The sequence below is a fragment of the Lepidochelys kempii genome, chromosome 2 (genome assembly GCF_965140285.1).
Source record: "Lepidochelys kempii isolate rLepKem1 chromosome 2, rLepKem1.hap1, whole genome shotgun sequence".
In the NCBI taxonomy this organism is placed as follows: domain Eukaryota; kingdom Metazoa; phylum Chordata; order Testudines; family Cheloniidae; genus Lepidochelys; species Lepidochelys kempii.
In genome coordinates this window covers 236,808,674-236,833,358 of record NC_136381.1, presented here as the reverse complement: position 1 = coordinate 236,833,358, position 24,685 = coordinate 236,808,674, and the positions used below count along the sequence as shown (strand labels likewise).

General features: G+C 41.4%; 1 protein-coding gene across 4 annotated transcripts in view; it reads right to left on the bottom strand.

Moving 5' to 3' along the window:
• The window catches only part of GAD2 (glutamate decarboxylase 2), a 56,234-nt gene that overhangs the window by 4,039 nt on the left and 27,510 nt on the right, over positions 1-24,685 (bottom strand). For 3 of the 4 annotated variants that reach the window (XM_073334284.2, XM_073334287.2, XM_073334286.1), the window contains 8 exons: positions 22,589-22,668; positions 18,035-18,089; positions 16,196-16,312; positions 14,639-14,703; positions 9,313-9,391; positions 6,569-6,718; positions 3,904-4,011; positions 2,901-2,990 (listed from right to left, as the gene is read on the bottom strand). In XM_073334284.2, coding sequence (XP_073190385.1) covers positions 2,901-2,990; positions 3,904-4,011; positions 6,569-6,718; positions 9,313-9,391; positions 14,639-14,703; positions 16,196-16,312; positions 18,035-18,089; positions 22,589-22,668 — 744 coding nt within the window. The remainder of the gene's footprint in view (positions 1-2,900; positions 2,991-3,903; positions 4,012-6,568; positions 6,719-9,312; positions 9,392-14,638; positions 14,704-16,195; positions 16,313-18,034; positions 18,090-22,588; positions 22,669-24,685) is intronic. The other variant, XM_073334285.2, reaches the window with a different exon arrangement.

Genomic DNA, 24,685 nt, shown 5'->3' with positions numbered 1-24,685 from the left:
CACTACAGTGCCTCAAGGGAGTTACAGTTTGGTTATCTTCTGTCTCCATTCTTCTCTGTAAGCCATGCTCTCCCGATTGGTGTTATCTCTCATGATGCACAGTGACCACGGAAATCCCATGATGCACTCCCTCCCATCATCAAATGGGTTAGGGTTAGGAGAGACAAGATGCATCATGGGTAAGGCTACTTTTTAGTCATGGGTATTTTTAGTAATAGTCATGGACAGGTCACGGGCCATAAACAAAAATTCACGGGCCCGTGACCTATCCATGACTTTTACTAAAAATACCTACTGTGACTAAAACTTGGGCGGAGGGGTGTGCTGGGGGGGTGGTCTGGGGGCACTGCGGGTGCTGGGGGAGGGGGTCAAGATGATCCAGGACCCCCTCTGGTGCTGGGGCAGAGGGGGCGGTGGTGGCGCTCAGCCTGGGATCTCCGCTGGCGCTTGTGAGGCGGGACGGGTGGTGGCGCTTGGCCTGGGACCACTGCTGGTGCTGGGGGAGCGCCACGGCATGTGGTCCAGCACCCCCGCTGGTGCTGGGGGGGGTGGCATTGCTGGTAGGCTACCTACCTGACTCCGCATGTACCTGCAGCTCCTAGAGGGAGGGGCGGCCAGGGGGGCTCCACGCGCTGCTCCCACCACAAGCACCCGCTCTGCAGCTCCCATTGGCTGGGAACCACAGCTCCGTGCCCCAGGCTTGGGCCCCCTCCCGCACACCTGAACTGCTGCTGCTGGCCCAGGGGCTGCCCGAGACAGGCAGCCTCTGATCCAGCACCAGCCACTGCAGAAGTCATGGAAAGTCACAGAATCCGTGACTTCCATGACCTCCGTGACAGACTCGCAGCTTTAATCCTGGGAGATGTAGTTGAATCAGGGACACCAGCCTATACAGGAGCTTGGTGAACCTGAACTACAACTCCCATGAGGCACTGTGGCAGCACTTCTGAATCAAAATATTTCAATTTTTGGATGAAATATTTTTGATTTTGATTTTTCATTGAAAAGTCTAAATTTTTCTATGGAAAGCTTCAATTTTTCATTGTTGTAAAAACAATATTCGATGGGAAAAAGACTCTTTTTCTGACTGTCTCTAATAGGTATGCATGTGCCTAATTTCAAGTATGTGAGTAGTCCCACTGCCTTTAGGTAGGCATGCCAGAGGAACTGCAGGTAGGGGCCCAAGATTGTTTCATCATCTGATTTGTCACATTCCTATTTTAGATAAAAGCAGCAGTGTTACAAGGGTTTAACTTTACATGTATCCGCAGACTTTGCATGACATCGCAAAGGCAGTCATGACCCCTTGCAAAGGCACAAAGCCATTCTATAGATTGGTTAGAATAGCTCTGAGCCATTTATTGCCAGTGTGCTAACACTCAGTATTGCTGACAAATGCAATTAACACCTCATTTTCTGCATAATCCTCAAGCACATTGTTATAATCACTTTCTCTCTGTTTTCATAGGCTAGACCTCCACCACCCAGTCAAATTAAAGCCTCTGGTCAAATTGTTACATTTGTTAGTGTAACCCCTTGGGGTGTAGAGAGCATGGCCCCTTTAAATCTTTTTCCTAGTGGGGAGGGGGAGCAGTGAGAAATAGGAGGGAAACTTGGGGGTGTGGCTCTGGAGCTGGGGGAGAGAAGGGCTGCAGCCAGGAGGCCCTAGACAAAGTGAAGCAGCAGAGACCCTGCCTGAAGGCTGGGAAGGACAGGGAGGCTGGTCGGGGACACCCCAGGACAGGAGCCAGGAGGAGCACTGTGCCGGGGGGAATCGCCCGAGAAGGACAGGCTGGAGCTGGACCCAGTATCGCTGCTGCCCAGGGCTGCATGGGGCTGTGAGTACTGGGGCTTGTGACTCTGCATTGGGAATAAGGAGGGAGGCTGCTAGCTAGTTAAGTGGGGAGGTTGTCGCTCTGGTTGGCTTTGCAGAGAGCGGCAGAAGAGGGCACCGGAGGGGTTTGTGGCGCTAAAGTTACATTAGCATCACCAATTGCAATTTAAATTGTTAACATCAAGGATGACCATGGTTCAAATAAGCACCACAGAGAAAAATACTAAGAAAGGGAAACACACGGAATACAAAACACACAGACCAGCATTTGGGGGAACTGAATTACAGGTGTATTTTGTAAACTCACTTACCTTGCTAAATGAAACCATTAAAATGATATTGGAAGTGTTCAAATGATCACTTTTATGTCACTAGTTTTTCCAAATTATAAAAACATAACTAGATACCTCCCCCCAATGCCCTGAGTGTCCTGACAAAGGAAAGTCTTTGTGTATTTTCAGCCCTCTTTTAAGCACCAAATCTTTTTGCTTTTTATTAATCACATTGTCTGCTCTTGCTCTTCACTTTATCTCCCCTTCCATCCGTTCTGTTCTTCTCATCCCCCTGCACAGGCTGCCGATTCTCCTCCTCCTACTCCCATAGACAGGCTGTCTGGTTCGCCTCTCTCACCTCTCACCCTTTCTGAAATACCTTCTGGCATTTCAAATACAGCTCCTGTTTCCTCACCTCCTCCTCTTATATTCCTCTTATATAACAGTAGTCCCTAAAGGAGACAGCTCGGCTGGCTTATCTTCCTTATTTCTAGATCTTTTTACAGGCCTCCAGTCTCTTTGGAAGCTAGAAGCAAGGAGGAGCAGCTAGCATCATGTGACCTGCCAGGCCTCTGCAGACCACAATGTGGGAAAATCATTATGTTAGAGATGAACCTGATACCCAAAGATAGGATCCAAATTTGGTCTGAACTTCCCCAAAGTTGGGGACTGAAGGGTTGTTATCCAAAATTCTTGTACAAGCCCATCTCTAATATTTTGAAATATTTTCAGTGGCCTTTATGTTGATGACATGGGCATGCCTTGCATTCAATGAACCAACATATCTTATTTACCTTTAGAAGGCGGTTCATTCTTTCTTCGTTGTCCTCCATGCTGCGCAAACTGGGAGGTACGTACCAGAAGCAGACATTTGTGTGCTGAGGCTAAACACAAAATAATAATGGCTTACACAGCAAAAAATGTTCATAATATCTCAATTGCAATTAATTCCATGCCTTTCCCTCCTCTCATACATCATGTTATGACAGCAATCATTGCTTTCATTACTGTACACCACAGAGAGTCATTAGCATCATCATTATTATTAGGGATAATTTTAGGCAATTTATCCCAGGAAGACGGATCCAGATACACATCCCCCACTGTGTCTATGCATTTGTCCGCTACAGAGAGACATCTGGATTCTATAGGTGCTGTCCTTTCAAGAGTATGGAGTTAATGCCTCTTCAGAAGCAGGTGTCTATAGTAGATGACCTACTTAATAGAGCATCCTGGGTACTTCGATTTTGTTGTGTGACTGTATAACTCTGGACATATAGGCTCAAGTCAGAGGTGAGTATGAGATGGAATAAATTAGATTATCTTCTACTCCTTGAAATTCCCTAGTGCTCATTTATACTTCCTTACATTCCATAAGCTAACTTACTAATGTGAGAGAATAACGGAGTCTAAACTAGTTTAATTTGCACATTTAGGAGCCAGAAGAAGACAGGTGAAAAGTAGGATGTGGCCTGTTTTCATGACTTGTCTACACAGAGACTTAGGGCATGCCAAGTGGGGTGTGAATCTACAGTGCACTAACATGCCATGCGGAGCCTGTTTTCATCTGAATCACCAGTAAAAGTCAGCTGTTGACTTTCATCTGGGTGATGCAAGCTACAATACTCCACGCTGCTGCCTCATTTCAGTTGACCCACAATGATGGGAATCATTAGCAGTTTCCTTTGTAAGGAGCATGTTTTTGGGTCCTCCAAAATCCGATTGTCCTATCAGTAGCAACACAACTCCTGACTAAATGTACCAAATTTTAAAGCTACAGTAAATCAGAATACATACCTTTCCATCAAACACCATTTCATAGCCTTCTCTGTTCTTTATTTTATTATATAGATATTCTGCAAGTTCCAAGCACTTGTCAATTTGTGCTTCAAATCCTGTAGTTCCCTTCATAAAGAAAGAACACAATATTTTGTATCTCTCTGTATTCTGAATTGCTATTGTTTCAGGAGTACGTGGCACTTGCTAAAGCAAAGATGCAGTTTACTTTTCTAAAGTCTATCTTGGAGATGCTGTACACCTTCCTGTTTGCTATGAATAGTACACCCAGCTCTAGCTGTAACCATCTGACCTGTATGAAATAGGTTGGTGATAAGTACAGGGAGATTTTGACAAACCAGTAAAGTGCCTGAAACCATTATTGCTAATTGCTAAAAGCAGCCATGTCAGCAGGCCATAAAGTGGTCATGCAGCAGCCTTAGCTTAACCAAGGCAGGAGGGGAGGGGGTTTTGGGTGCCACAGAAAGGGCAGCTTGACCCCGCATCCTTCCTGATAAGAATTGTGTTGAAATTGCTGATACATGCATTTTATGGGCCTCAAGGCGTGCAAACTCTGAAAAAACCACACCTGGTTAATTGATGACCAAAAGGAAGCCTCTTGTTTGACCTTTGAAACTGCTTCCTTAACAAATTTTCTTTAAGTGATGTCATTGTATTACTAATGTATAAATAAGGGGAAAAAGTTTGAGGTAGGGGGATGCATCTTGTGTTCCTCACCTGTTGCCGCTGTGCCACTCGAGAGCCACACTCAGCTTCGGTAATTATCGAGGGTTGGGGTGTTTTAGTAACCTGTTGTGGACATGTGTAAGTGCTCGAGACTAAGTAAAGTTTAGCTTTAAGTGAAAGCACTCTTGTGTTGTCCTGTTTGTGCCAGCCATCTATCGGTCTCCCCTGATTTATTTCCTGACACCACCTTGCAGAGAGTAAAAGTTACCAAGAGCTTTGGGTTGAAAGAACCCCAGGTACCAAGTCCAGTTCCTAATGGGCCACGGAAGATATGTATCACTGATGGGAACACTTGTTGGCAGCCTCTGCAGTGGGGCCATGGATTGGAAAGCTGTGGCTCATGAACTCTACAGGTGTTCCTTCTTGGTCAGGGTTGAGTCACATTGTGAGTAAGTGGGGAAGTTTGCACTGGTCTATGGAGAGAGGATTTTAGCCTGCAGGGGAGGCAATCTGGCACCTATTCCTAACATAAAAATCCCGTAGAAAATTAAATGATAAAACAAGCTTTTAAAGAGCAGCTTGATGTCTGGTGAAAAACAAGCATTCTAATTAGAAACAACTCTGTCTCTTCCGCATGGCCATTTTTTTCTCTCCTCATTGCTACTTGATAAAGGACATTAGTATGAAATTGGAATCCTTGTTTTTAAGAGCTTCAGTTTCTCCTGCTGCTTCCTTTCCAGCTCAAGTCCATTTGTGCCAGTATAATTATTTCTGCAGCCACCAGCTGTGATGCCACTAATAAAGCATTATTATGGCTTCACATCAGGAGAACAAGCTGCAGGAACAGACAAACTGTTTAAGAAACATTGATCCTATGTTAATGTAAATATTCCAAGTTAAATAGAGGTAGGAAATGGGGAGAAAAAATAGTCAAAGAAATATGGAAATGATCTGGCCTTTAAGAAAAAATGTTTATAAACAAAAGTCCACTCAGCCCTGCTAAATCCTATTTGTGCTGCTCTGGCACTACAAAGCAGACCTAAAGCCAGTTTAAGTGGTCCTTTGGGTAGGGGCATCCTACAGTGGTGCAGAGCCAGCATAGTGCCAATCATAGGGGGTATGGCCAAAGAAAAAGGGGTGTGGCCAAAGTTCCCTTGCACTCCGAAGGCCCCTGCTATTACAGCAGCTCCTGGGAGGCTATTTCAACTGGGACAACTTGAAAACAGCCTTGAGGCTTCTTGAAGTTTCTCCTTGTGACCGGGCAAGTGCGTAGTGGCCTGAGGATCAGGGAGACTCAAAGATGGCTTACATCCAATTTTGCAGACTCCTGGTGACAGTTGCAAAGAGCTGTCCCAGAATGTGTTTTCAGAATTTGAATAAAGCATCTAAGGGTCTTTAAGTCCTTTTTTTTTGATAGAAACGATGCAGTCAAATGCAATGAACAAGCCTGAAATAGTTGGGCATAATCATTTGAATTTATACATAAAAGTATTTATTTAGCAATATTATACAAAAAAGATACATGAGTCAAAAAGAGCCAGTACTTTCAGATTTTAATTAGTTTACCCATAATAATAATATGACTGTGGTATAATCACAGTATATAATGGAACCAGGTGTGTTAGTCACTAATTTGTCACATTTAGTTTTAGAATTTCATTAAAATAAAAAATCTTTGTGTTTCCAAAAACTTTCTGGACTGATTACACTTATACTTAAACATAATATTTATGCTGTCAGATTGTTAGTTAGATGCAGCAATTGGTGCACAATGACATGGAGTCTGAATTTCAAAGTCATGTGTGATGCTTTGTAGCTAAATCAGTTAAAGGTAAAGAAAGTGGAAATGTATTATTATTATTATTATTTAATTTCCATCCTTGTTCTTTCTTCCATCTCATGTGAAAAGGTAAGGTTAGACATTTTCTAAAACTGTGATTATATAAAGCAGAGCTATTCACTATTTTTATGCAAACAAATACATCATATACTTGCTTACCTTTGCTCTCCACATCAGCCATAGCTTGAAGACATCAACATGACGCCCGCATTGCAACGCCTTGTCTCCAGTGTCATATGACAGGTCATAGTGTTTATCTTGTTGAAAGAGGTAGGAAGCATGCATTTGATTGCAGCTCTGCATCAAGCCCTTAAAGAAACAGAGATACAGTTAAGGAAAATTGGCATTTGCATGGTTTTACTGCTTTGCTTTGTTTCTATTATGTAACCTTTCCAAATGACTTTTCAAAGCATTCCTCTGGATAAAGCAAGCTGACCCAGCAGCTCTGTGGCTCTTCTAAATGATGTCATGACACTCTTTCCTGAATTGGTTTTGTTTCTAAACTACTATTCCCCATTTTTATTCTTTCAGGGTGCAGTTCATTCCAATGCTGAACGCACATGCAAGGGCCTCCACGCCACCTACGCTACAAACCAGGTGCATACGGGGGTCTTAAATAGTAAGAAAGGCTTTGGGCAGATGGGGATGAATATGCCTTTAAGCACACTGCTAGTGCTGTTTCTGAAGGTAAGTGGTCATATTTTGACTCTCTTCTAGCCTGCAAAATGTAGTTTTGGGAGGCAGTCTTGCCATGTGCACAGAATTTGGCTGCGGACCCCCAGTAGGCTATCTCTGAGCTAAAAAGCATGGAGCTAATAATTTTTATCTCAGTTTTCCTTTTTATTTGTATGCATTACATATAGAGAGTGCCAAATCCTGGCTCTGTTGAAGTCTTCATGTATGTTTTGTGCACGCCACTGGCCTCTTTCTCCAAACTGTATTTTGCAGTCCACACGGGGTCTTTGTCGTCAAGATTTACCTATATATGAAACTCATAAAAATGAGAGGGAAAAAGGAGGGAAAAACAATTGGCTGTACGCTGTTTGTGAGACACCTGTTTTCACTCTGGCATTGGCTTCAATGAGGCCAGGGTTTGTCTCACAGAACTGAACCACAGGGCAAATAAAACCTAGCTCCTCTCTTTCTGTTTAAGTGCACATTGTGTACAATCTGCTGTGCACCTGTTAGCAGAGCAGTAACCAGCTTTTCAGTAGCTGGTCTAATAAGTGGTGGTTGTATAGCAGCTGTCCCAGTAACTGCCTGCTATGTGAAGATTACAAGCTTGAAGGATAATTCTTCCAGTTGTCGCTGTCCCAGTACTAAATAAAAGGTGTGGATTTTATCACATGTGAACTTGGGCTTCCTTTTCTCATTCCACGCTGCACAAAGTGGGCTTATATATCAGTGTTGGGTTGTAATGTCTAGCCAATTGGTTGACCACAAACATCTGAAAGGGCAATAACTCATGGACACTGTGCACTGTATTGCTAGTCCAACTGATATGTGTAAGTGGGGCAGAGTCTATCTTCAGTCACACATGGACACAGCATTGAAAGCTGCAGTGGTGCATGGCTTCAACTAAGTGCACAACTTAGTTCAGTGTATTTCACACACAAAGTCGCCAAAACTCTCGAAAGATACCCAAAAGTCACCTACTACAGGACAGGCCCAACAAAGAAAATCACAGAACTCCACTAGCCATCACCTTCAGCCCCCAACTAAAACCTCTCCAACGCATCATCAAGGATCTACAACCTATCCTGAAGGACGACCCATCACTCTCACAGATCTTGGGAGACAGGCCAGTCCTTGCTTACAGACAGCCCCCCCAACCTGAAGCACATACTCATCAGCCACCACACACCAGAACCACTAACCCAGGAACCTATCCTTGCAACAAAGCCCGTTGCCAACTCTGTCCCACATATCTATTCAGGGGACACCATCATAGGGCCTAATCACATCAGCCACACTATCAGAGGCTCATTAACCTGCACATCTACTAATGTGATATATGCCATCATGTGCCAGCAATGCCCCTCTGCCATGTACATTGGCCAAACCAGACAGTCTCTGCATAAAAGAATAAATGGACACAAATCAGATGTCAAGAATTATAACATTCAAAAACCAGTTAGGGGAACACTTCAATCTCTTTGGTCACTCGATTACAGACCTAAAAGTTGCAATTCTTCAACAAAAAAACTTCAAAAACAGACTCCAACAAGAGACTGCTGAATTGGAATTAATTTGCAAACTGGATACAATTAACTTAGGCTTGAATAAAGACTGGGAGTGGATGGGTTATTACACAAAGTAAAACTATTTCCCCATATTTATTCCCCCCTCCCTCACCCTCCACTGTTCCTCAGACGTTCTTGTCAACTGCTGGAAATGGCCCACCTTGATTATCACTACAAAAGGTCCCCCCCGCCCCCAGCTCTACTGCTGGTAATAGCTCACCTTAAGTGATCACTCTCGTTACAGTGTGTATGGTAACACCCATTGTTTCATGTTTTCTATGTATATAAATCTCCCCACTGTATTTTCCACTGAATGCATCCGATGAAGTGAGCTGTAGCTCACGAAAGCTTACGCTCAGATAAATTTGTTAGTCTCTAAGGTGCCACTAGTACTCCTTTTCTTTTTGTGAATACAGACTAACACGGCTGCTACTCTGAAACCTAAAGATATATAGTCATTCATTTCTCCTCGACAGCCATTTTAAATCCTTTCTGTGTTTGTAGACTGAACAAGTGCCTAGAGGTTTGCGTCTCAGTTTCATTTGTAATCTTCATCACATTAACATACATTAGCTATGACACAGTTATAAAGAAGGCATCCAGCACATTCCAGAGGGAAATGGCAGAAATGACTAGAGGTGCAAATGGATGAAGACATACCTCTTCCCTAACGAGAAGGGCAGAACACTGCAATGGGACACCCATCATCTTGTGGGGGTTCCAAGTCACAGAATTGGCCCTACAACAACAAACAACATTAAACTGAGATGTTATACCACAGGTCTGAAATCATTAAAACATTCAATAATAAACAAAACTAATATGGCTCATATGGGCCTCAAAGATGCAAGGCTGAAAATACGCACAGCGGTTTTCAGAAGAGTGATTATTAATGTTCATACAGGACCCCAGAGGCAGTGCTAGCCCATTGGGGGGCCCTAATCAGGAATATTTTGGGGCCTTCCCCACATACAACACATAATAAAAAGTGAATGGGGGCCTTCTTGAGCTGCTCGGGGCCCTAACCAGTTTTTTAGTCTGCGAATGCCTAGCACTTGCTCTGCAGGACTCAATTGTAGAATCTTTAATTACACTGTGGGGCGCTGATGTAAATTTACTCAGGCAGACTACTCATCAAAGGAAGGGTTTTTGTAGAGTTAGCCCTAAAAGGTTCTGGACTATGGCTCTGGAGAGTTAACACAGAGCCGTGGTGCTATACATTAGATTTTGTGAGCACCAGAATTTTTGTGATCCATCCACACTTTAAAGGCAAAGAGTGAATGTGTCAAAAACACATACATGATTTAGGACCAGTCTGCAAAGATGTTTAGGTAGCTAAGATGCAGATAGGTGCTTAGTGGGATTTTCAAAAGCGCCTAAACAGGTTTGGTGTCTAATTCCCACCGATTCCCATTAACTCCCATTGATCCCATCAACTTGCTGATGCACGTCTGAAAAGTCCATTTTGGGCTGATCTGCATCTTTACACATCTTTGAAAATCTGAAAATTTTACCGGAATGGTCAGATCCTCAGTTGGTGTAAGTTCTCACTGCTCTATTGGCTTCAAGCGAGCTATGCCAATTTGCACAATTTGAGGCTCTGGCCCAAAATGATCACGGTAATGAATATGGTATTATCTCAAAACGCTCTTTCATGCTCTCGGCCACTTAGCTTGGTTACCAAGATGCCAGAAGCTGCCTTAGAAAGTTAGTCGGACAGCGTGCTGAAATACTTATTGGCATGCATTGACTCAAGCAGGAAAAAAACCCACCAGGTCCTATGCCTGTTGGATTGATATAATATGCTCCTCAAGATGCTGTGGCATAGGAAGAGAGATTTATTGGCACACCAAAAACTATGCTGCTAACTAATCACGTCACTGAAAATGGCTTGGAAAGGGTGATATGAGCTGGTAGTGTGGATTCAAAAATGTTTTGGGGAGTTTATTTCCCTTTATGGGGTTTTGCGGTTTTGTTTTGTTTTATAAATTACTTAAAGGTAAGATTTCCTTTTTTTTGAAAGGCTAACAAGTCTTCAGAGATTTTTTAAAAAGAAACCCTTTTCTAAAGCACAGCAAATAGTGGCCTGGCATGGCTTGCAGAAGGTTTTAAATTAAAGCAACCCAAGATACTTTATCCAAAAGATCACATCTTGTTATACACGAGAACATTTGGAAAAGTACTTTTTAGACTATAGTGAAGACGAAAGTATAGGGATCCCAAGTTTCAAAAATGGCTAAATAAAACCAAATACCTGTTTAACATACATAAGGGTTGATTTGTGCCTCCTATCTTCAGAACTGGGCAAGTTTGAGAATTGGGTCAACAGGAGGCTAGAAACACAGCTCCAAAAGTGGATACAAGCCTAGTAAACACTAGAACAAGCGACTAGCCTGGGGTCCAAGATTGCTCTCTGGATATGATTGCCTGAGTCATAATGTTCCTACATTTGTTAAGGGTATGCATAATAATCTGTCTGCCAAATGGGGTAAATGAGTTTAGATCTATGTTCATTCCTTGCTGTTCAATTCTTTGTATTGTGCTATAATCTGCTTCCTAGTTTTGCCACAGAGAGAGAGAGAGTGTGTGGGGCGGGTGTGGCCTAGGACAGGATGCCTTGCGCTCCTCTTATTCCACTCTGCAGGAGCTTTATATGTGCCACAGTCTGGACCAGAATATGGCTCTTATTCAGCTCAGCCTTAAACAGGTGTCAGTTTTTGAAGACAAAGATAACTAACTGCAGGTACATTTTTGCACCCACAGTTAGCTGTGACCACTATTCAGGTCACTTTGATCTGTACATCCTGGATTGCAACTGCAAATCTGAATCTGGATCCCCCAGGATTTAAAGGAAAGGGAGTTGCTGGCAGGGTACTCTCTGTCATTGGCCTTTGACTGGAAGTCCTCCTGCTCTGCCAGGTACAAAAGTGACTGAATCTGCTGACTGAAGGACAGGCTGCAAAACCCATCTGTTTGCATAGGTGTAGAGGGAGCACAAAGCGGGTGGGTAAACACTGAAGTATTGAGGTTGTGGGACGGGTGGAGAGGCGAACAGTTGTTCATTGTTTTATTTTTGTGTTATGCTTAACTTGTTATTTACTGACTGCAGGATTTATACTTTGGAGGTCTGTTGAAGATGCCTCCTGCATAGGAGTGTGCTCATTCTTGTTGTGGGAGGGGGCTGTTTAACTGTATAGATCTGAATAAGTCAGTAAATTGGGGGGTGAAAATATCTAGAATACCAAAACTGTACCTGCAAGAATGGAGGTGAGTGTTTTGAGAATCTGGCCTGGGAGGTAGTTTTCTTTCTCTGTTTGGAAACCAGTCGGTATTAAGGTTTGTGAAGTGCTTTGGAATCCCACTGGAGGAAAGGTGCCCTGCATATTAGTACGTGAGCATTGTCATTTTCTCTCAGATTCCCCACTCCCCCAAAACACAGATTCCAAGGCTAGAAGAGACCATTGTGATCAATGCAACTATGTGCGGTTGCAAAATGCTGTAGCCAGTGGAATACTTCTGTGCTGCCTTTCCTGCTATTTAAATGGAATTATGCAGCCCCTAAAGCAAAGGCTGTAGGGAATACTCTTTCACAGGCAGCATCTGGCTACTTGGCCCAGCTCTTTGAGCATTTGGCTGCTTTTAATCAACTCAGAGCCACTCACCTGTTTAGGGTACTGGAGTTAATGATTCTAAACTCGCATTCAAGCCTATTAATCTCTTCTCTTGTTACAGCTACTAACTTTTATCTGTCTTTACAGAAAACCCTAAACATGTTCTTTAAGATGCCTGTAGATAATGGAGGTGGCTTGGGTTTTTTATAGTAACAGGGTTGTTTACCAGCAACAATGCCCAAATATCAATTTTCTGCCTAAATCATTGCATTGACCTTCAGGTCATCCTTTTTTCTAAAATTCATCACAGTTGTGCACAAAGTATTTTATCTAATTACATTTGCTTTGTCACAAAGGGTGCTGATGTCAACTATTGACATATGCTTAAATAAAATGATGGCTTACAGTCACATTTAAAGAAGAATGTTACATAGTCAAAAATGAGACACATTATTTTCTTTTGGAAATTTCCTAATGGACCATCCTGGAGTTTTGCTTGAGCAAGAATTGGCTTTATTTGATGTGTTGTGATTATTAGAAATTGGAGGCTGAAGTGGATGCAGGTGCTCACACTCACTTTGTAACATCCAAATGTGAACACCTTAGTAGGATAGCTAAATCCCACACATTGGTACTCAGACTGGAATTTTTCCCATTTAATGTAACTAAGCACCAATATTAGCATCCACGTGTGCACAAAATGTACATGCCCTGTTGAAATCTGGGTAGTTACCCCTGCTCGCCTCCTCCATCATTCACCATGTGAAGAAGGAAGAAGAAATGGCAAGATTCGCATGTAATTCACTGCCCCATGCCAGGAGATGACCCTTATCAGAACACTAGATCTATACCCCTTGAATGTTGGGGAAGTTCCAACTGAGTTGCCCGTCTGAATTCATGATTTAGGCATCTCTTTATCAGAGATTGAACCAGAATTTCTAATGCAAACACATCTGAATTTGGAAGAAGTTCAGATTTGACTCCTATCCTGGATCCATTTTTTGTGATTCAGGTTCTTCGTTAATGCTATATCCTGATAAGCAGCAGGAGCAGGTATTTCAACATCCTGGATGTTTTGAAGTATATCCTGCTTATGCATAGTGTGCATGTATTCAGTGATAAGACAGTTTTTTTTAACAAAAACGTGTCTAGCTTTTTAAAGTCCTTTTTGAGTTCTAAAGGCTTTTAAGTGATGAGTTGGAGAGGACGTCACTGGCTGCTTTCTGAATTCAAGATAAAAACAATTTTTAGAAGTGTTATATGCTCGTGTATCTGAGAGAAGGGGATTGGGCCCTCATAGAGAGACATGAATACAGAGTCTTCAGGAGAAGAATGGAAGGAAAATATCATGGAGCCAGTAAGAGGATCATGGGAATTGAGTGAAACCAAAGGCATGAAGACAGAGAAGAAGGAATTTGGGAGTAGTGCAATTTAACTGGCAGGGAGTTGTGGTTTTGCTAGAAGTTGGAAAGAAGTAGGATGGGAATAATATCCTAATCTTAACCAACAGAAGCTTTTAAAAAGTTTCTAGACAAAGTACTTGCTCAGAAGTTCATTCAAGCTTATTCTTTATTGCTACTGAACTGGTTCAGCATTTCTCTGTGTATTATAGATGCATTCCTCAAGGGTGGAATTCAAAACCTTGTATCCTTAAATATCAGCATTTTCAAGATGCAGCACAAGGATTTACTTCCATGAGGCATATTCAAACAGTGCAGAAATCTGAGCTGTTGCACATATGAGCTGAGTTTTGCAACTACAGAAATGTGGAGAATAGAAGAAGCTATGAATTTGGACGCGTAAATTAAATATTCCTAGCAAGAGTAGGCATGACAACTCTTCCGATGATAAAATTCTAGCTAGAACCCATTGCAATACAATCCAGTGTACTAGGACATTGCATAAAAACGTAGAGTTATATTGTCACGGCATTGTGACATTCTGATATTTCATAGGGATTTGAGGATTTATAAATGATCTCAGACAATCTGGTAACCCCATTGCAAGGTCTCCAAGGTTCAGTTCTTTTGCAAATACAGTTGCTGGTTCTTTTTGGACAGGTTCATACAGAGAATCACACAATGACCATTCTGGAGCTCAGAATCAGTTTCAAAGGGGTGAATCACAAATAGGAGCTATACATTATCTGAACAAGAAAACAAAGTCACATCACAAGTTTTTAATCACACATCTTATTGAATAAAGGAACTTGGCAATGTTATTTCAGTTGAGAGAGGACAGCTTAAAAGATTGCTTCATGCTATATATTGGACATTAAATTATAATAATGAACAGGACTGGTTGATTTTTATTTATAGACATTTCTGTGGTAATCACAAGTGTACTGGAGCATTTAACTCGTTAATAAATCATACCTTTCAACACCATTTAATTTCCATTTATGTTTCCTAGACATCAGCAGCCCGCCACCCCATGCTGCCTGAAAGACAAGATACATAATCTTAAAAACAGATAGTTTTGTATTTTTCTGGTGTTTGCATCAATGTGTTCGATCAATTTTATGTCTGATCCTTTGCTTTCTGAACCCATATATCTCTAAACACTTCAGATGGAGCTACAGTTTAGGGCCCGGATAATAAACTATACTAATGGTTTTCATCTCTCTCTCCTGTGGTTTCTTTCAGGAGGCTGTGACTGGAGTTGCATAGGCCAGGGCCTATGTGTCAACCTTTATCACTGTCCAGCCCACCTAATTCCTCCTTCAGCATGGCATATATGACAGCTGTATGCTAGGCCAGCCCCAATCTGGCCTGCTGGGGAGACAAGAGGTGACTAGAGACACACAGAAGGGTAAGTTGGCCTTTTCCCTTTTTGTGACAGTGGTGTTGATAGAGTGGGATGGCAGCCCAGCTGGAGAGATGGGTTTTGCATCTGAGTTCAAACCACTAATGTTTCCTCCAACCTCCTCCCCCCCACCCTCTTTTTTCCTGTAGAGCTCTTGGATCGGAGAGATCGTCTTCCAGCATTGGCAGGAGAATGAAGCACAGTGAGGACCTCAATAAGTAAGCTAATGTTAGCAAAGCAATTTGGCAAGACAGTCTAGCAGATGCCTTAGGGACCTCACAGTTTTAGTAGTCTGGGGCAGTTACAGCATTAACTGACTGCAAGTTTAGAAACAACTAACTACCTTTTCCTTGCTTGTTTATTTTTAGGGCTGGCTGGAAAACAACAATTCTGTTTCATGAAAAATTTCAAGATTTTTATTCATTCCAAAGCAAAACAAAAATGAGATCTTTAGACATTTTTTGCAAAGAACCTGCAAGAGGCTCCCCACCCCAGAATAACTGAAATAGACAGAGTAGGGACTTGCAGCCATGTCTCTCTCATCCTGGGTGGGTACACTAACCAGCAGGCTATCCTGGGGGGAGGTTTCTCAATTTCTTTCCATACCCCTCCCCCAAATTCCATTTTGGATTTGAGAAAGCCTCCAGACAATATTTTCATGGATACCAGTGCATTTCTGTGAAACATTTTGGCTACAACCCTATGAAATTTTTGGACAGAAAAAAAAATGTCAAAGATTTCTCAACCAGCTTGATTTATTTTACATCTGCCACAGAAGATGGGTCTGTATGAGGTATGTTATTTTCTCCTAATTATGATGTCTAGAGATACAGAGGCTGAGGCCAGGATTTTCAAACTAGGATTCCTAAAGTGAGTCATTTAAATGCATGTTTAGACAGCTAAAAGTAGCCTGATTTTCAAAGGTGCAGAGCACCCACAGCTCTCAGCGACCTCACCAGGAGTTCCAGGTGCCCAGATCAAAGGAGGGGAGAATTAGGCCCTAGCTCATCAGCTTTCATTAGAGGACCTAGTATGTTATCATCTGTGGAAAATGACACTGTATATGGATGGATGAATTCATGTTGGCACACTTTATAATCCAGTCCCTAGAGCAATACAATACTTACATCCACGTGCATCCAGATTTTGTATTTCTTGCAGATGTCTGCAATAGCTAGGAGTGGATCAAATGCACCATACACTGTAGTTCCTGCAGTGGCACTAACTAGGAAAGGAACAAATCCCTACAAAAAGAAGAGAAATATTCATCAGCAAGAGAATATTATATGTCAAACAGAGAACCCCCCCTGAATCTGCAGTAGCTCTATTTTCTTCCAATAGTTAGGCCATAGTGTAAGGAAAACTTTAATTGCAGCAGCCACTGTGTTAATCCTGAATGAATACACAAGTGTCTCCCAGGTGACAAACCTGCTTTGTGTGGCCAGGCAAAGGAAGGTGCCTTTTTTTTTTTTTTTTGCTTTTCTCATTTTAGATGTTCTTGATGCCCAAATAAATTTGTTAGTCTCTAAGGTGCCACAAGTACTCCTCGGTTTTTTTGCTGGTACAGACTAACACGACTACCACTCTGAAACTTGATATTACAGTTTCTGCCTTTAGGTGGCAGCAAACTTCCAAGGCCAACACTGTGCCATTTATGTAAAGATACTTTAGCTGTAAAAGCTTCAGAATGAACATTTCCACATCTATCAGTGTGTTTGAAGTAAAACATGGAAACTCTGTTATGACATGTAGGACAAACAAAACCATCTTTATGCATCGTTGAACAAGAAATCTTTTGGGCAAATTTGAAGTAGCCTATATTATGCTTTATATTAATGTTGCATTCAGAACATGCTAGATTCTGTGCAACATATAGGAAGGCACATTCCCTACCCCAAGAGTCTATGTTGTAAGGTCCTGATCCTGCAAAGGTTTATGCTTACTCTCTACTTTTAGCACATGAGCAGTTCCTCTGAAAACATTGGAACGACTCAAAATGTGTAAAGTTAAGCAAGTGCCTAAGACTTTGCAAGATTGGGGTCTAAAATACATATATGAAAAAATTACATAAAAATACAGGTTTCTTAACATGTAATGAGCAACTGATATTTCTTAAAAGGCGTGAACTTCTCCCCTGCAAAATAGGATATATGCTTAGTAGGTTTTTGGATGAATGTTTTGTTTTTTGGTTTAGTTTCCCCTACCCCATGTAGTGTGACCAGACAGCAAGTGTGAAAAATCGGGACGGGGGTAGGGGGTAATCGGAGCCTATATAAGAAAAAGACTCAAAAATCAGGACTGTCCCTATAAAATCGGGACATCTGGTCACCCTAATCCCATGGTTTATTTTAGGCAAAGCAAGTTTTACAAAGACCAGTTTTTCTTGTGAATTATGAACTCTGTGTTTTTAAATTATTATTATACAGCAACTGTTGCCATAGCCACCACATTAAAATAAGATATATATTATAATATCATATTTAAGCTTTTAAAAGGGCCTTTTAAAAGGGCACACATATAAACTGTACCTTGGAGAATATATTTAGTTCTTTTGAATGAACTCTTCTTGATTTTGTGACTTCGATAAGATTATTTTCAGTTTATTAAAAAAACCCTTCAATCCCAAAACATCTTTTCATTTAGAGCTAACATTCAGCTACTGATTGTATCGCAGACTGAGGCGGTCTAAATCAGGAGAAGATTACACTATATAGCATAAAAGGAAGACCATGAAACATCTTTAAACACATCTTTTATTCAGCATCTCTAACCTTCCTCATTATATTGTTGTGTTTCAGATAATCATGGTATAATTCCATGCTGTTCTGCAAGGGAACATAACACAAGATTAGCTCAAATCTCCTCTTAAAACACACCAATCAAATTGACCAAAATGCCACTTGTTTCCTATGCATGGAAATGGGAAACCCTGCACCATTTCTGAGGGCACCTGGTAATAGACTTACTTTTTGTTTGGCTTCAATAATTCTTCTTTCAAGGTCTGATGGGATCATTTTCCCTCTGCAGAAAGGATAATGTCATATTAAGGTTCCAGTTTTGAAATCAGCCCCTTTCTATCAGTTTTCCACTTAAATAATCCCAGATAGGGAAGAAATTGATGCCTCTGCACCATTTAAGCTCTCAAAGTAGGCACTTAAATGGTGCCTAGTCCCTGACCTGGCCTTCAGCACAACGCTGAAATTCACTTTAGTTAGTCAGCTGGCACCAGTGCGGTAACAGTAGTGGGGAAAAGTCACCTTCATGCAGAAAGCCCAGTGTTCAGGACCATGCTGAAGCCCCACTTAGTGCTATATTAAAAGGCAAATCCTGCCTCATGGAGCTTCAGGTTCCAGTGTGCCTCTGTAGCCCCATTGAGAAGATCCTGGATGTCCTGCAGGGGATTCCCAACTCTGTGGCTGCCATTGGTTGCTGTGTGGCAACCCAACCTGGCCCCCTGCCCAAGCGATGGAGTCTGCGACTCCACCTCCCAAGGGCTTTGAGAATCATATCCAGGGGGCTATGCACTTGCACAGAGAATCCTTGAATCAACTGCATGGCCCCAAGCCATGAGATCAGCTGATTGCTCCAAAATTAAACTGTTGGGGTGGGAGAGGGAAGTCTTCTGCCTGCTCAGAGCAGCTGGGTCCCTTTCCATTACTTCTCCACACCCACAGGAGAACACAAACTTTTATTTGCAATGCAGAACAAAACAAAGCAGGCCAAATTCATCCTCGATGTAACTCCAGTGGAGCAACACTAGGGATGAATTTGCCTCAGAGCGACTGCTCCATAGATTGATCTGGTTACCTTCCTACTAGCTTTGAGAAGGGCATGAAAAGAAGCAGCTGGTCTGGGCTAAAAGAAAGTACATCTTCAAATCCTTCAAATTTAGTGTACATGGTATTTGCAGTAGATTTAGTATGAGCCATTCACCTGAGATTCAGGCTCAATGGTATAAACCTCTCAGGCCAATTTGGAAAGTCTTTTAAATTCATTAGGCTCATGATGAAAACATTATTCATGTTTACTTATTGAGATCTGGGGTTTTGGTTGTTTTAGCTGAGGGTCAGACTATCCATGGAGAGAAAAAATCCATAAAATCGTCAGCATTATGCTAGTCCTTTTAAAAATTTTTGGTAAGTTCTTCATTAACTTTGATTAATCACTGGGCACTTATAAGATGAGGCCTACTTCAAGGACCTTTTCAGTCTATAGTAGAAATGGTAAAAACAATTTCATTGAAAGAAATGGATATGTCAAAAATAAATATTTTCAAGGAAAAAAATGTAATGAAATGTTTCTGTTTTTTGTCTAAAAATAAAAATTAACTCTTGGTTTCTAACCAAAACCCAGAATATTTTACCAAAAATAATGTTAGAAAACCAACACTTTGCTGGGTTTTGGTTTCATTTACATCAGAAACATTCAGGGGAATAAAAAAATGAAACAAAAAGAAAAGGAGTACTAGTGGCTCAAATAAATTGGTTAGTCTCTAAGGTGTCACAAGTACTCCTTTTCTTTTTGCGAATACAGACTAACACGGCTGCTACTCTGAAAAAAATGAAAATGTCTTAATTTTCAGCAAAAAAAGTTTGGTATTTTTTGATCACTTTTTTGATCACTTAATTATGCAGAACACCCAACAAAGTTAAGAGTTTGACCCAGAAAGAGGCTTTTGGTAGAGATGGGCTTGGGCAGCTTTGCTTTGGCAAAAGATCATGATATTTTGCTTTGCAAATGAAAAAAGCTGAACTTGACCCTAGTTTTGTTTTGGGATACCAAGCCAGTACAGAATATTGTACCCCAGGGGTTCTCAAACTTCATTGAACCACGACCCCCTTCTGACAACAAAAATTATGACATGACCCCTGGAGGCAGGACCGAAGCCTGAACCTGCCTGATCCCTGCCAACCCAGATGGGGCAGGAGGGGGTGAGGGGCAAAGCCAAAGCCCCACTGCCCCAGGGGAGGAAGGCAAAGCTGAAGCCCAAGGGCTTCAGCCCCAGACAGAGGGTCTGTAATCTCAGCCCCACTGCCCAAGGATGAAGCCCTTGGGCTTTGGCTTCGGCCCCTGGCCCAGCAAGTCTAAGACATCCCTGGCGACCCCATTAAAATGGGGTCGCGACCCACTTTGGGGTCCCAACCCACAGTTTGAGAACCGCTGTTCCACCCATTCCAAAATTCCCTTGCTTATTTGTTATGGTGTCAGACAAAAATAATATTTTCCTCTTCCTCTTAAAACTGCTATTAGGACCATAAGGAGAATAAAATAAAAAGAAACTAAAATCCAGACTTGGAATTTCTGCTCTGAATAAAGTATAATAGCTGCTGTTTACCAGCCTTCAGCATTGCCAAAATACACAGTGAGGTACACAGTTACGGAGACCTCAGTACTGTCAAAATTCATATAAGCTAGTGATTAGCTAGCCCCCAGGAGACCCAAACACACACAGGACTGTACAATAAAATCATCTGCAAGCATTGTCAAAATTCACATAGGAACAGGCAGTAAATCACCCCCCAATACAGCCAAAATATATGGTGGAGCATGCAAAAAAGTCCCCCCCCAGAGGCAAAATACAGCAGGAGACCAGCAAGACAATCTATAGCATTGCCAACCTACATATAAGAGCATGGAGTAAACCAGATGCTCCCATTACCAATCCACACAAATGGGCAGTAGGAGCATGTGGAAGACCAGCCCCCAGCATTAGCAAAAATGCATTTTTGCTTCTTTTGGGTGGGCTGCCTGCCTGCATGATCTTATAGATTAAAAAACAGGGTCAACCAGCTCCAATACAACAAGAATACAGGCAAATTCGACTGAGTGTTGCTCAGGATGGGATCTGGTGGGCGTAGGCTAGATAAGCATCCAAAAGCTCAGATGGACCCGCAGCCCATACGATCCAAACCCTTCCTTCATAAGAGGCACAAGATCATCCCAAAACTCCTGCCTCGTGTATTTTGAGAGAAGGCCTGGTGGCCTGCTATGTTCCTTTGGCATCTTCTGGGAATGGATGAGAAACATCCAGTAACTCTGCCATTTTCTTTAAGAAGACCAGTTTAAAGTATTGTTCTCACTAAAGAAAAATAAATAATTACCTAGAATCTGCATAGAATTCATACAAGATGGGCCAGATTCTGAACCCAGTTACTTGAATCTGGTCTATAGTGTCTAGAAAAAGCAAAGGTGTCATTATGAAGTGCTGGTGCATCAGGTGTTTTTTGCTCATTGTTCATACAGTCTTTAATTCTTCTGCAAAGAGTTCTCAACTTTGAGACTAGGGAGATGAGATTATGAATCAGTAGTCTGCGATTACTATTCTAAATTGCTTAAATGGTTTTCTTTTGATGATAAGATCAGAACATTTTGATTTAGTCAGGCCTTCCATTTAATCTGGAGCCGTAACTATTCAGTTGATTATAACGATCATATTCAGTAGCTCCTAATGAAAGGCAATTTTTATTGAGAAACTCTATGTAGGACTGGTGAGAAATTTTCCATCAAAGTTTTTTTTTCCATAACCAGAAAATGCAAGTTCCATAAGAACAGAAATTTCCGTGATAAAATTTTGATTTTTGCCAGAATTTCAGTTGTCTGTCAGGAAATTTGGTTTGTTCAGCTGAATCAAAATGTTGTGTATGGGCCCATTTGATATTATTCTGGGTCCACCTAAGGTGGTGTATTGTCTCATAGGAACTGAAGTTTGAGAGCCTTATGTCCTCATTCTCCTCCTTGGGCTGGGCGCCCTGGCAGGGTTACAGCTCCCATGATACACCACAGTTGTCTCCTGTGGCTTTACTGCCATGGTGCTTTATGAGAAATGTGGTCCAGCCAGGAAACCTAACTCATAAATGAAAATGGGGGCATGAGAGCCACCGAATTATAACTCCTGTGAGTTACTGATGGATATACACTAGTTCCATGTTGAACTGAGTTGAAATAAGACATTTCAGCTCAATTGGACAAACTGAAATAAAATATTTCTATTTGAGGATATAGAAATATTTAAGTTTGAGCAAACCAAAGTATTTCTCTATTTCTGAATCAGAATTTTAGGGGACTTTCCATTCCATAAAAAACAAATATTAAAATGTTTCCTGTGGAATGAAAATTCTAGTTTTCAATCAGCTCTAGCTATCAGTTGTTGTAGAAGCTGTGATCAAAGGGCCAGTAGAAGTATAAGGGGCCTACCATAATCAAACATTGGCCCTGCCCCCTGACCTGCCAGGCCCTGCCCACCTGTCACCCTAAGACTCACCCCCCTGAGGTATTACTTCCGAGAGCAAGACAGACACATGGCTGGCTCCAGTCATGATTGATTTGATTGATAGTAGTCCACTTACACTACTGCCAGTTCTTCAGTTGGTATAAATTAGTTTAAATCTACTGAAGTTAGCGCTATGCTGATTTACATAAGCTGATGATCTGGCCCTACATGCTTTCTCTGTATTCAGCCGTTGCTTGTCCCCACTCTTAGTGTGGCATTGTAAGGAGGTATGTATGGAATCTGTACTTACCTTTCGTCACATCTAATCAGAATCACACTATCTGTGCCAATCCCCAAGGCTGCAGCTCCCTTCTTCACAGAAAAGTGACTCTGAAAAAGCATATTTGTTGTTTTGTATTATTTCTAATTATTTTTATCCAATTCAATGCAAAAAAAACCCTGCACTCTTGGAGTGTCCTTGAAAAACTAACCATAGGAGCAATCCTTTTATTCATGTAGTTTTTCAGAAACTCATCTCTGTAACTTGAAATTTCACATCAGTACTCCCTCACCATTTGGAACAAAATTAATCATTCTAAACTGATTTTACTCAAAATATTAAGAACAATACTGTAGCTGATTTCAGAGCCAAATTCTGCCCTGGATGCCAACTCACAACTTGCACTGACTTCAATGAGAGTTGCCTCTGTGCATTCCTCAGTGAATTTGACTTACTGTATTTAGTCCTTGGCTAAATGGAAGGTCAGTTCATTTAATATGTGGCATCCCAAGTAAAGTGCTTCTGTTATGTGACCACTGGCCAGATAATATCATAAGCCCAAAGAAAGACCTATAACCGAGGATAGGCAAATATATGGTGCCTGATTCTGATTTCATGACAGTGTAAATTAGTTGTAACTGCACTAGAGTAAACTGAGTTACAGAAGTGTAAGATCAAAATCAGGAATGTTATTCTCACTGCATAGGATAAAAGTGGAAGTTATAGGTTAGGAAAATAGTTCAATCTAATTTCCCTCATGAGTCAGCACTTGACTCCTGAATAAATGCTTGTTTGTAATTTGGGATTACAGTTTAAGGAATTCAATCACATTTAATATAATCATTATATCAAACTGTACAGCTGAGAAACTGGTTTTGATTAACCTAAAATTGATTAATGAATCTGTCTAAAGTCTTACAGTTTTAACTACAGATCATTAAACTTTTCAAAAAAGAGTAAATACAACTTTCCTCAGGGAAATCCTCCATTGAATTCATGATTAGACAAATTAGTTATGAATCTGTTTGCCACCTGGTGTACATTAACACTTGAATATTGATGGCAGTTATGTGCATATGTAACATCATGTAATCATAAGTCCCTAACACTGACTAATCAAGCAGAAGGAACATATTTGTATAGTGTACAGCAGCATTAGTGTAGGGCAAAGCATAGAAACAAGACACACTAGACTTTATCATGAAGTCATAGATGTTAGAGAAGGAAAAGACACTAGAGCGTGCAGTCCATCCCCCACCCCCGACCCTCACAGGATTGCGTGTGTCCAGGGACAGACTCCAAAAGAGCATTAATCACTAGCACTGCACAAAGCAATTGCTTGACCTCAGTTGTACTGCATACAGTAGAGTGGCATACAGAAGGATTTGCATACATTGGGAAAACAGAGAGGTGATGAGAAAATTGTTTACTATGACACCCCATGCAAAGCACTTAAGCACACATACATGCTTAAGTGTTTTGCCAAACTGAGGACGAAATTGACTTAATTTAAAGGAGACAGTGGTAGGAAGGGACCCAGAGGTAATAGTTAGTAATGTCACGAAAGCAGGACTGCAGTGCCTGACTGTAGCAAGAAGTGGGGTGTTAGAATATAAGTCAGGGGAGAAATAACTCTGCCACTATGTAAAATTATCTAATGTCATTTCTCTAATTACAGCAGGAGCAGAAGTGACTATATGTAAGGTTGCACTATGGTTTCCATTTTAAACTCTTGTTTTTCAGTCACTAAGAACTTTACCATTTCAGCTGAAGTTTTTTGTGCTTAGTTTCTGACCAACGGTAATTTTTTTAAAAAATAATTTGAGCACAAGTGTTGTGCCCTTTTTGAGAACATGTTAAAAAAATTCTTGAGACTATTGACATATTCAGTAACAAACAGCTTGAAATCTGCTCTCATTTAGGAGAAATGCCTTTTCTGGAGAAAAGAAGTTTTGATTTGTCCAAGTTATGAATCTTTGAAGATTACATGTTGGGCATGTGCAATATATGTAGCAGGGCTTTTATCTTGATAAGCTTGTGATGTGGAAATTGGGGAGTCACCCTCTACATGTATGTGGGACTAACAGGTGGGTAAAGAAAAAAATAACGAAAACGTGTGCTCAGGGC